At 42.6% G+C, this 12,067-nt stretch overlaps 1 protein-coding gene across 10 annotated transcripts in view; it reads left to right on the forward strand.

Moving 5' to 3' along the window:
* CALD1 (caldesmon 1) overlaps positions 1-12,067 on the forward strand; it is a 219,573-nt gene that overhangs the window by 112,753 nt on the left and 94,753 nt on the right. For 9 of the 10 annotated variants that reach the window (XM_087765623.1, XM_087765619.1, XM_087765620.1 and 6 more), the window contains one exon: positions 11,548-11,659. In XM_087765623.1, coding sequence (XP_087621749.1) covers positions 11,589-11,659 — 71 coding nt within the window. In that variant the 5' untranslated portion in view covers positions 11,548-11,588. Of the gene's footprint in view, positions 1-10,657; positions 10,814-11,547; positions 11,660-12,067 lie in introns of those variants that run through there. The other variant, XM_087765621.1, reaches the window with a different exon arrangement.

The raw sequence follows: 12,067 nt of genomic DNA on the forward strand, positions 1-12,067 counted from the left end.
ATCGTTGTGTTTCTGGTTTTGGCCAACACTTTGTACACATAAATCCCTGCTCTGTAGGTTGACTGTGAAAAATGTGCTTCATGCGCCTTCTTAGACTTAGACTGTGACCAGCCACGTGCGCTCTGTGTCTCGTTCTGAGCTGGGTGGACCTAACATGGCAACAAGGGAGGCTGGAGGAGACACCATAGGGGTTTTGGATCCTTAGGGAAGACGACTTAGGGAAAGGTAGCAGATAATGCGTGGTACAGAGATTTATTTCCACCCACCCCCCCCATTCATTTTTTGAAGGAAAATGAAACATTTTCTTTTCTGGACCACACAGACATTGTCTGAGGCACTGTTCCTAAAAAAATTAAACTGTAAAATTTATTGGCTTGATACAGTGCTCAAGTGTAGCTTTCCTTTGTCACGTTAATACAAAGTAAGTATGTATGTCTGTGTGCTCTCAGTATTAAGTGCACAGGATACTGTCAGGCCTCACCTGTCTTGTTTAATTGACTCTGAGCCAGGGTCTGTTGAAAGTTTTGGCAATGCTGTTCCCCTGCACAGCGAAGCAGTGCACAGTTGCATACAACATTATTGATACGTTGCTGTTGTGGTATTTGCTGGCAATACGTGTTTGTGCCTGAATGTCTAGATAGCAGTCAGATTATTGTCAAGATTATTTAACAGCTTGTCTGTGTGAGTCTTATGAGGGTAGCTGGCAATATCGTAATCTTGCTGTGTCAGGTTTTATGCTGGCTCATGCACAGCATGCAAGCATGTCATCTTGCCTATTGTTCTTTTGTTGCCACAGAGCCGCACTGCTGTCGGGTCTTCTGGTTTGGTGACGTTGTTGTGTTAAGTGTTTCCTTGTTTTCAGCTAAGCTCAGCATAAAGTGGGGTCTGTGATGTAGACTTCAAATATGGCAAATGGTTTGAGGGGCATCTATTTTGTGGTACCCTGTTTGAGTTGTCCTGTTGAAAGGCTTTGTATTTTTGCTGCCCTGCTTTACCTCTTTAAAGGTGGCACTGACCTCATGCTTCAATTTTCAACCAAAATAACACAGAATTGCCGCTTATTAGAGAAAAATTTATATAGCTACTTGGCAGGAAACAATCTGGGTTTCATTTGTAAAGATGAATTTAAATGTGTGAGCTGGAAAAGCCCAGTAGAAATTTCTGCAGCTAGATCCATTCCTGGTGGAATTCCACAGATTTCCATGATGTTCTGCCATTGAGTAACCGGACTTTCAGCTGCAATGTATCTATCACGGTGACATGCATTGTGTCTGTGCAAAGTAAGTGTACAGGTACTGGGAGGGAAGATGAGTTAATTAAAGTTCAAGAGCAACATGCAAGACCTTGAAAATCTATCATTAATTTCTTCTGAGGAACTCGTTAGATTCAAAATACTTAGTGTCTCTTAGGGCACAACTAGTAAGATCAGCAAACCAAAGAACTTTAGGGGTGGGTTTTTTGTAGTATATTTTTTTCTTTAAAAATGCTGGGATCACAACTAAAGCTTGGTATTGTTGCTTATTGCTGGTTCCATAGAGCAAGGAACAGAGACCCCTCAACTCTCATTAGTTTATGATGCTCAGCATTAGGCAGAGCTGGATCCTAGGGGCTGCATGTTTTAACAGGAAAAGAAAAAGGGTTGAAAATACAAAAATGAAGCCACAGTAAGCTGGCTGCATTGTTTCTTCATATTATTTTCTATTACTTTTTTATGACTGACTATGTAGCTTAATATATCACGATTTTGTATTTTGAAATGCGTTCCAGAAAACATGTGAAGTCTGGCTGAGTGGATGTTGCTGTTGGAACCTTACCTTAGACTTGCTCGAACATTTTATTATTTTTAACGGCATTACCTTAGCTTTTTAATTCAAGACCTGAGAGATGCAGATAAAGAGTGTGAATAGAGTGCTAAAACATTCATAAAACCTACTTGGACACAAATAAGTTCACACAACGTATTGTTGGAATATTGCATGTGAGTCTGAGGTCAACAGGGGTGGTGCAAGGGTAGGACACCAAATGAGAGGGGTGGTGCAAGAGTAGGACACCAAATGAGAGGGACAGGAGCAGAGTAGCAGGAGGCAGGGAGGCAGAGAAGCAGATAATTCCCATCTCTGATGAGGTCTTTGCATGGAGGTGCAAACCCTTCTCTCTAGTGGAGAGGCAAGTGTGGAGACCTGCACTGCTACTGCTGGATTCCTTGCCAATTCTGGTGCAGAAGAAATGCTCCTGCACTTGGACAAAGCAACATCTTCCCTGGATGATGCCTACCCTGCTCCTAGCCCAGACCCTTTGCCTACTGCCAGAGCTGTGACTGCTGCTCCCAGTGCGAGCCTGTGCTTGTCATGATGGACACCAGACCACCCTGTCTAGTGTCATGCGTGCCTGCATCATTGGGTGACTAACTCCACTAGGCAAGAGCCCCCAGCATGCTCTCTGCTCTGGTGGCTTGTCCTGCTTCACACCACTGTGGTGGCACCTCACCACATGGGCTCGTTGTGGCTTTACACATTGAGAAGGGACTAACAGCATCATGGTGATTAGCACTCAGTGCATGGTCGTCAGCTGCTGTGGGTATTTCTGTCCCCAGCTGCACCTCCACTGCACCTAGTTCCAGTTCAGGGTCAGCCTCTGCCCCTCTCCCAGATGGTTGCCATCTCGGCTGACACTCATGTCACTACGTGTCCTGATGCACACTCCACCAGCCACACTTACAGCTATGCCGTTTCCCTCAGAGAGGAGGCAGCTGGCAGGATCAAGGCATGCAGTGCATCCGTGACATCTGCCAGCTGGGCTAGTGTGAGGCTCCCTCTCCAGAGGATGTGAAGTTAGATTGAGAGGGCATTGACAAGAATAAGTAATTTTTCCTTTAAAGGCATAGGGAAAAGGCACGAATTGAATGGATACAATGTGGCAGTATTATTTGCATAGGCCAGAAACTGAAGACTGGCTTTTCCATAGTTGTGGCAGCTTCTTGTGCCTGTGTGATGTTCTTTCCCATGCTCTGATTATTTGATTATTTTCTAATAGAAATCAATGGGAGAATTGGCATTGCCATTTATAGGGCAAGAGGAAATGCATTCTCCTCTTTAATATGGCTTCGTCATCTGAGCTGGACCTAATCTGTTTCTTAGTGATGTTTGTCTGTTCTTTCCTATTATTAAGAAAGAAATAGCTTCTGACTGGAAGGTGTTGGCACGGGCACTGGTTTTCTGCTCTTAGAGGTTTCAGGGAGAGATGAAGCTGGCCAACAGCTGGGGCATTGCCACACTTTTCAACAGTCAGGCCACAGATCTGTGACAAAGTGCGCAGGAGGACTAAATGCATGATGTGGGTATTCTTGTGATTAGATTAATGTGATGAAGCTGAAGGTCTTTTCTGGTAGAAGCAGATAAAAGACAAGGGTAACTAGTGAATGATATCCCATGAGCCTGCTTCCCAGCGTTTGAACGCAAAGAAAAAGCGAATGCAAGTCAGAGCTCATTTTGGCACTAAGCACTTTTACAAACTGTTTTGTGAAGTATAAAATCCCTTTGATTTCAGGGTGTTTTGTCCTTTGAGATGGGGGCTTCGTTGTCATTACCTGAGATATCTTGACTTACGATTGAACAGTAGTGAAGGACAATGCAATTTTCAGCTGCCCTTTGTATCTGCAGCAAACACTAGGTATTTCCTCAGTGATAGTAATATGAGTAAAAATAACTTGTTTCCCACAAGTAAGCATTGCAAGAGTAAAAGAAATTCTGCCTTTATGTGTGTGTGCACAAAGGTATGAGAGGATGAAGTAGCCTGTATTGGCATAATCTGAGACCCCACCAGTTTCTGATGTGCAGGGTAAACTCAGTGACCTTTCGTAGTGTATATTAGATGAATTTGGCCTGCGAGGGTAGAATGCAGTCCTGATTGAAGTCTCTGGGAAGTTTGCCAGGGATTCCAATAGGACCAGGATTTCAGCTCTAGTCTGTATACGAATAATATTTCAGTATCTTCTGGTCTTTGGGGACAACATATTTGAAATACTTCAGAGGACACTTGAAGTGGAGAGTCAAGGGTCAATCCTTCTAACATGAGAACCAGCGGCTGTGCCAGCAGCTTCCAGCTATGTCTTGTTTCTTCCTTTGTCTGCTAATGGGAAATGATAGACAAATGTTACCGAGATCAGGGGTGGGACAAGCATATGCAAATCGAAATGTCAAGAGAAAGCTCTGCCTGGCCCTTATGTCAATGTGCAGTAGGGGAAAGATGAGGAAGGAAGTGGGAGGAGGGAAACGGCACACCCACGCTCAGCCTGCCCAAGGGAATAAAGACAAACGAGGACTTCCCATTGCAACTGACTGGCTCTGGGATGATAGGTCCTACTGCTGCATGCTTTGAAGTGTGTTGCAGCGTTAGCAGCAGCATGCTAGATGTTTGCGAACACCTCTGGGATGGTGCAGCTCTGTAATGCTCCTTCCCTAGTGCTGAATTAGATCATGGATATGAGAGATGGACTTCAGAAGGTATTTAAAGCTGTGGATTTTTTAGTTGCAGACCCAAGAAGTGAGCTCTGTGGCAGGGACAACGTCCTATATAAAGCTCCCTGTCAACACTTCCATGTGGTTCACCCTGCAGCAGCAGCAGCTGACAAGCAAAGACATGTGTAGCATTCACTGTGGTAACCTATGCTGCAGTCAGGGTGGGTGAAACTTGTTCAGCACCTATTTGAATCAAGGGTCTGGACCATGGTGTGGTCCTGTGGGCCATCAGTAGTCTGCAGAGCACCAACTGGGAATTTCTGTTTTATGCAATCACTACATAGTTTTGCTCAGGATGCCACAGAGATGTTAACTAATATGTTAATCAGGTTTAAAAATGTCCCACCAATGTACATAAGCTTTTTTTACTCCTGTGAAAGAGGATCTAGAAAATGTACCCTATGCCACAAGCAGAGATTTTAACAGGTGAGTTTTTTTACTTCCTTGTTGAAATTCTAGGTCATTCTCTGTCTCCTTCTCACAGAGTCAGTCATTTGGACATACGCATGTAGATGGAAGTGAAGTGTTTTGAGAACAGAAATTGTGACACTGAGAAAGCTCCAAAGTTTGCTTTTCTGATGCTAAGTATGAACTGCACTTGGTTGGTTTGCCATTGATGAATTTTCCTTGGAAGTCCTAAGAAGCATGGTCAGATGAAACAAGGTACAGGCTAGATTGGAATAAAACTGTGTGTTCACATGACCTAATACGTTTATTTTGCCTTGAGTCCCAAATGAGCTATTCTGTTTGGGAAAGGAATAAAGATGCTTGATATGAGTATGTATATGTGTGTGTATATGTATGTACAAGAGTTTATCATCTGCAGTCACCATGAATACTTGGCCAAGTTTATAGTAACAACTGCAGATGTGGTTTTACGTGAAAGGAACATTAAAAAGGAATTTATAGAGGAAAGAAGAGCCTCTTTAAATGTAAGCTTTATTATTGGTAATATATGATTGCCAGCAATATCCAACACCGCGGATTAAAGAAAGAGCACGCACGAGGTGTGACAAAGGACAAATCAATCCATTGAACTCTACCTTTTGACTTCAATGAATTTGCACCTGTTTCTGAAAGATCTGAGTGGCACTGAATGCTTCTAATGCAGAATTAAAAGCAGAGCAGTGAAAATAATTTCCAAATGTTTTCTGACAGATTTTCATAGAAAAGAGACTTGTTTTGACTGAAGATAGATTAAGGAACTCTAGTTCTCCCATATATTGCAGTAGAATGCTTGTCATACCTGCATTTCGTGGGTGTCAGATTAAACAAGTCACACAGACAATGAGTATTGCTTGCTGAGTTGCTCTCAGCTGCAAATGGGGCAATGAAGAGGTTCTGTTTTCACTTCTGAGGTGGACGAGGTAGAAAGAAAGGGCAATGCTAGTCCTAGGGATACGGTGGATATCATGACATGTAGCCAGCTGGAGCAAAATATTCTTCATGCTTCTCACTGACCACTGACATTTGAAAGGTCTACGCCTCCACAATAGGGCTGTGGGACAACTGAAGTGGGGTCAGATGGGAAAATGGGACATTTGGATTAATGGGGTACAACTTACAAAGCTGCTTGCAGTCTCAGTTTGTCAGGCTTTAATGAGACATTAGATCCTTTTTGTGGGAGTATCAAAAAAGAAAAACAACAGGGCAATGACAGAATAACTTAGGTCTTGTGAGAACAGGTCACAAGTCAGAGGTCCAGCTGCATGAGTGTAGAAAGCCTTTGGGCTTGGAAGCCTTCCCTTTACTACCCCTCTGTAGGAAAGGTTCAGAAAGAATTTCCCTTTATCACCTTTGTTCAGCCCTTCTCTGCAGCAGACATTTCTATTTGTAGGATATGGCTTTTTTTAGTACTGATGTTAGTTACATGTAGTGGCCAGGATCGAACCTGGGGCCTGGATTTGCTTTAGCCTTCTGCAAATGTGCAGTGAGAAGAATTTGCAATTGGTGGAGATAACATAAGGACTACGAGGCACAAAATTGATTTAAGGCTCAGTCTCTAAGGCTACAAAGTAAATCAGAGGCAGAACCAAGTAGGAGCATCCCCAGTTGCTGGGTTCACCTCAGATGCTAGGCACTGGGCTGTGATATCTCATTGGCCTCCTTATTCTGCACTGTGTTACTTGAGTTCTCCTGGAAATCTTGAAGCTGTTTCTCTTTGCCCTGTTCCTGCCTCCTGCTGCTCAGGATGAGGGAGGGAGAGGCTAGGAACTGGTAATGGTTTCTTTCATGAAGAAACCCGCTATTATCCTTTTTACCGCTCTAGTCCTTTTCTGTGCTTCCTGTGCATCCTAAAATTTCTACCAGCTCCCAAAGAACTGGGGTCCTGCAACAGTGCAGGATGGGTCTGTGCTGGTACCCCACTTCAGTCACCAGCATGAGAGGCTTGTGGGGCTAAGGAAGGAAGGGGAGGTACCTGGTGCACAGTGCATGCAGATGTCTTCAGGTAAGAAAGGAAATTTAGCAGAAAATCTCTCATTACAAAGAAACTGAAGGCCAAATCCCCTCACTCCCCTTCAGGTGACTGAAGCTATGTTCTGCCCTCATTCTTTAATGTAGAATAGGCCAAACTGCTGAGAGGGGGTCTGGCAAGAGCTCTGATCCGTGCTCTCTTGCACAGGCAGTCATCACAGCTTGCAATCTGCCTAGCAGTTGTCTGCGTGAAGCTTGCCCTGGGCATTCATGACACCGGAGCAGTAAGCAATCCCACGTTAAGGAAGCAGGCCTGACTTTCAGGCTTTTTGGACCCGAAGGTCACCAAGAGGAAATCTGCAATTGTTTCGTTGTACTGGGAGGGAAGGAAGATGGCATGTGCTCGCACAATGCTGCCACCAGACATGGCCAGCGTAGAGCCCTGTGCAATACACAGCCGTCCTATATTAAGGAATATGCTCTGTCTTGAAGTTTCTTGGCTCAACTAGGCTGAAGCTGGTGAAGAGGCTCAGCGTAAACATCACAGTCTGGGAGCTCGTTCAGTGTAATGGAAAAGTGACTGGCAGGTCTTGACAGACAGACATTTCTGTTTGTTAAAGACCTGAGTAGTAGTTTGCATTTTCACTTGCTTGTTACCAGTTTAGTTTATCTGTTTTTAAGGCCCCCTGGGTGCTGAGTTGTCTCTGAAATCAGTGCTGGGAATAGGATGAGGGCAGTATTAAATCTGAGCCAGAACAGGAGTTTACTGTATAATTCCATACTGGAATTATACAGATCTTGTGGCTGTGCGTGTATTTCTACCTAGCCAATTTATCGTTCGCTTTCAAAGAGCATATTCCCATTAATTGCTGTTAAAATATTTTGTCATATATTTACAATTACTGTGCGTTCCTCTCATTTTTCACCTTGATGAAAGCTGAAAGAAGACAAAATTTTAAACTCTCTTACGGGATGAGACATAAAGAGGAGTGGGATTTGCATGCATGTGTGTTGTAGCAGGACGGATTAAACGTGGCTGCCCTTGAATGACACACTTTTTAGCAAGACAATGAAAAACACAACAAATTTTGGCAATAAACCATAGTCAATTGGAGATCAAAGGCATTATGTGAGGTGCAGAGATGAAAAGGAGAGAGAGAGAGAGACTGGTACTGCTTTTGAAATGAAGAGTGTTTTTTGAAGAGAGATGGTATTTGCAGAGCACATACTTTGCTATGATTCTGATTCAAGTAATGTGGCAATGCTGGTAAATATTGTAAGTAAGTTACTTTGCTTATCTGTCTTCTCTTAATCTGTCTTAGAATGTCTTCAGGAATACAACAGGGTTCATCAGACATCCCATGATCTAAAGGTTCAGTCTCAGAATCAAATGAGAGGGACCCTGAGAAGACCCTTGTATGTGAGGTTGTGGAAAATCTGAGGTCCTGAGCAAGAATTATCTTCAGTAGTTTCTGAGAGGTATTTCAAAAAAAAAAAAAAAAAAAAAAAAAAAGCAAGGACAGAGATCTTCATAATATTCTTCCATAGGTCCCTTTTCTGAGTCTGGTAGTGGAAAACTCCCGAGAGTTCACTTCAGATTCTTTCAGTGTTATTTCAGTTGTGTAAAGGTTGAAAAGATGCTGAGGGTCTTGTTTTAGAGTTAGAAGCAACAAAATGATAATTCTTGTGGTGTACTCTTTCACAGTGTAAGAGTAGCCCCATATTCCAGTAATCTGCGTATGTGTGTGGATGTCAGGGGAATGGAACTGGTCAAATAGTTTCAGACATCTACTTCTATTTGCTAAAAAAAATATATATATTTCTGCTTCTTTAAAATTTATTGATGACTTCTGGTTGAGTTAGGTGAAAAACATACCTGGAAACAACTCAGAAAAAAATTGAGATATCAAAGCATTTTCCATCATACTTTGAAAACTTTTTTTTTTTTTTTGAGGTTGAATGAAACATTACTTTTGATTTTGAAACAGTTTCCTTAGGGATAGTTTTCCTCTTTTCAGAAAAATGAAACTTTTTTGGTTTGATACCAAATTGTTAAAAATGTGTAACAGGAAAAAAAGAGACACTACACTCTAATAAACCCTAGACATCCTCCCAAGATGTCCATCCATCTGATCTTCATCGAATGACAGAAAAGCACCCTGTAGATGGAGAAAGGTTGTTGCATCAGGGAACTTCTTATGGCTGCTGTGCAATCTCCCCTATGCTCCTGGGAAGGAAAGAGGGGAGGAAGAACAGAAATAGTTCTGGGTTGTTATTAACCTCCTCAGCTTTCCTCATGAGGAAGAGAACTTGAGCTTTTGGAAATGAGAGACAGTGCTGAGGACCATGTAGGGAAGGGAAGGGGCAGAGATATTGGCTGGGATATTTGGGGAGGGGATGGGAGAAATGTGGGTGCACAGAGTCTGGTGCTGGGGGGAGGCGAGGAGTATACCTTAGTCAGGAGAGGTGGAGAGGGGGATGTACCTGCCTGGGTAAGAAGTGAAGGTGCAAATAAATCGGATGTCAAAGCATGTCTGCTTTGGGGAGGTAGAGTGGGAAAAAAACTTTGGGATTCTCAGTTCTAGCACATGAGGTGTCAGCTCTTTATATTTTAAATCTCTGATGGTGACTGTATTCCACAGACTAAATGCTGCTGCCTGGTGCAGTCTTAGTTCCTGCAGATGCTGTCATCTGCCCTCTTTGTGCAGAAATCCAGCAGCATGCTGCTTCGAACTTGCTCTCTGTAGTGTATCATTCCTCCTTTGATTCTCGTCTCCCAGCCAGGGGGAACCACATCAGTCCTGCAACGCACGGGCCCTCTAGCAAAGGAACTGAGGCGGGATTTATCAGCACGCGTAGGCTGTGATGAAAACACTTCTTGGGAGAAAACGGCAGATTTTCTGTTTTGTGTTCTTCAAGGGGTACATGGTGGTAAGAGTAAACAAACACAAGATTTGAAAAAATGTCTTGTTATAACTTGCTTTTTATAGATATTGTCTAATTGTGCATTAAAAAAAGAAGGAGCAATTGTAAAATCACTATTGGATTTGCAAAATTAACTTTCCCTTTGAACCTCCACAAAACAACCCCAGCCAGCGAAACACGAAGAAAGTTGCAACAACAACAACAAAACTTTAAATCCCCCAATCCAGGAACAAATCAGAAAGAAAAACACCCCCAGGAAAAGTAAACTAATAAAATAACCTTCACAAAACCCCTGCCCTCAGCAGTGTTTTAATCCAAAAAAGGGGGCAGAAAAAGCCACGGATTCCCTTAAGCCATGAGAGGCTTTGCTATTGCCAGTGATTTTATAGGGAGGGCGCTTGGACGCTGCACTGGTGGGCAGGAATATAAAGCCACAAGACAGATCTGCATCTACAAACAGAGCACTTCAAATAATTTACAAATGCACCTTGGCTTCGTTTCCCTTAAACTGCAAGCGGTTCATAAGCCACCTTTGAAAATTTTAGTCTGCATCTGCACGCTGGCTTTCTCTGCGGCGTAAATGGCCGGTCTTGTACTAACGGGCTGGAAAACGTTTTTTGGGGGGGACGTGGGGGGGGTGGAAATCCTCTGAGTGCAGCGCCTAGGCTAGGATTGCAGAGGAAGCTGAGGCCTCCAGCCCTGCACAGGAAGCAATCTTAGAGCAGGCCTTAAATGCCAGATTCCAGGCAGAGTTTAACTAACCACTGACAGCTCTGTAAACAAAGCAGGGACAAAAAGAGAACAGCTTTCCCTTTTCTGGTAGTCATTTTTGGTTTGGGGGCTGCAGGGGAATTCTGTAATACTCGGCTTGATGGGATATAAACCAAGGCTGGAAAGGCTTTGTATATGAAGAACTGTAAAGGGGAAAATATTTCATGGACTAAATCATAAAGAAGGTAGGGCACAGGGAAAACGTGTGGATTAAACTAAAAAAAAAATATATATATATTGTTACTTTTGATTCTTTGAGCAGGATTTATACATAGTTTGGCTTCTCCTGGCTGGCATTTAAAAGCTGCGGCTTATTTTCCTTTTTTTCTTTCCTCTTTTCTTTTTCTCTTCTTTTCTCTTTTTCTTTTCTCCTCTTTTCTCTTTTCCTTTTCTCTTCTTTTTCTTTCTTTTCTCATTTTCTCTTCTCTTTTCCCTTTCCTTTCCCTTTTTTTGAAGGGGGAGTGGGAACAGACAGACGAGGACTAACTTTTGCAAAACTTTCAATTATTTGTGCAACTAAAGAAAATAAGAAATCTCTTGTGCAGCGTTTTTACTGCTTCCAGTAAAAAATTGGAAGCTTAAAGTTAAAATCCTGCTGAATTGTTGCTTTTGTTTGTAGAAAAGACCTGTGACGTTACAAATAGCTAGTCTGCGGCTAGCAGATGTATACAGTCCTTACTTAAAGCATGTTGATTTAATTTTAACTAGGAAACTGAATGCAGGCATGGGCTATGTTTATCCTACAAGGCATTTCATTAATCTTGTTTATCTCAACAATACTGAAGAAGTTAAATTTTTTGATGGAAAAAGAAAATAGTTACAGTGAAGTTAAGAAAGCAAAACAAAACTAAACAGACTCAGTTAGTTAAACGCATGCATTGTGTTTTCTCTCTCATCTAAGTGGTCATCTCCCTTTTAGATTTGGATACTTCCAGAGCTCTGAACGCTTGAACACCCACCATGGATGACTTTGAACGCCGCAGAGAACTCAGGAGGCAAAAGCGTGAGGAAATGCGCCTTGAAGCAGAGAGGTGAGGTATTATGTATGGAAAATGGTGCCGGTGGTTTGCCTTTGATTAGCAGTGGCTTTGAGGATTTATGTCTTAAATTCCAAAGTATGCTATAGCTAACCAAAGGGTCCTTGCTAACAATATGTGCCGTAAATAGCTTTAGTTAATATTGTAGGAGAGGCTGGAAGTCAGAGGTGTCTAGTGTCTAATTCTCCTAGGCTGTTGTAAATGCCCTGGCTTCTAGTTATTCTGTTATATGGACAAATGTAAACAGTGAAGGTGGACTATGTCCCCATGAAATTATTGATAGGAACACTCATGCTCAGATGCCATGTGAGTGAGTGCTGTGCAGAAGGGATTGTGTTTGTCTTCTCAGACATAGAGCTAAAATTCTAAGATATCAATTGAAAGCTGAGATACATTTGGTGT

This window comes from Nipponia nippon, unplaced genomic scaffold (assembly GCF_047370975.1).
Source record: "Nipponia nippon isolate SJK-2023a ecotype South Korea unplaced genomic scaffold, ASM4737097v1 scaffold_3, whole genome shotgun sequence".
Taxonomy (NCBI): Eukaryota; Metazoa; Chordata; class Aves; order Pelecaniformes; family Threskiornithidae; genus Nipponia; species Nipponia nippon.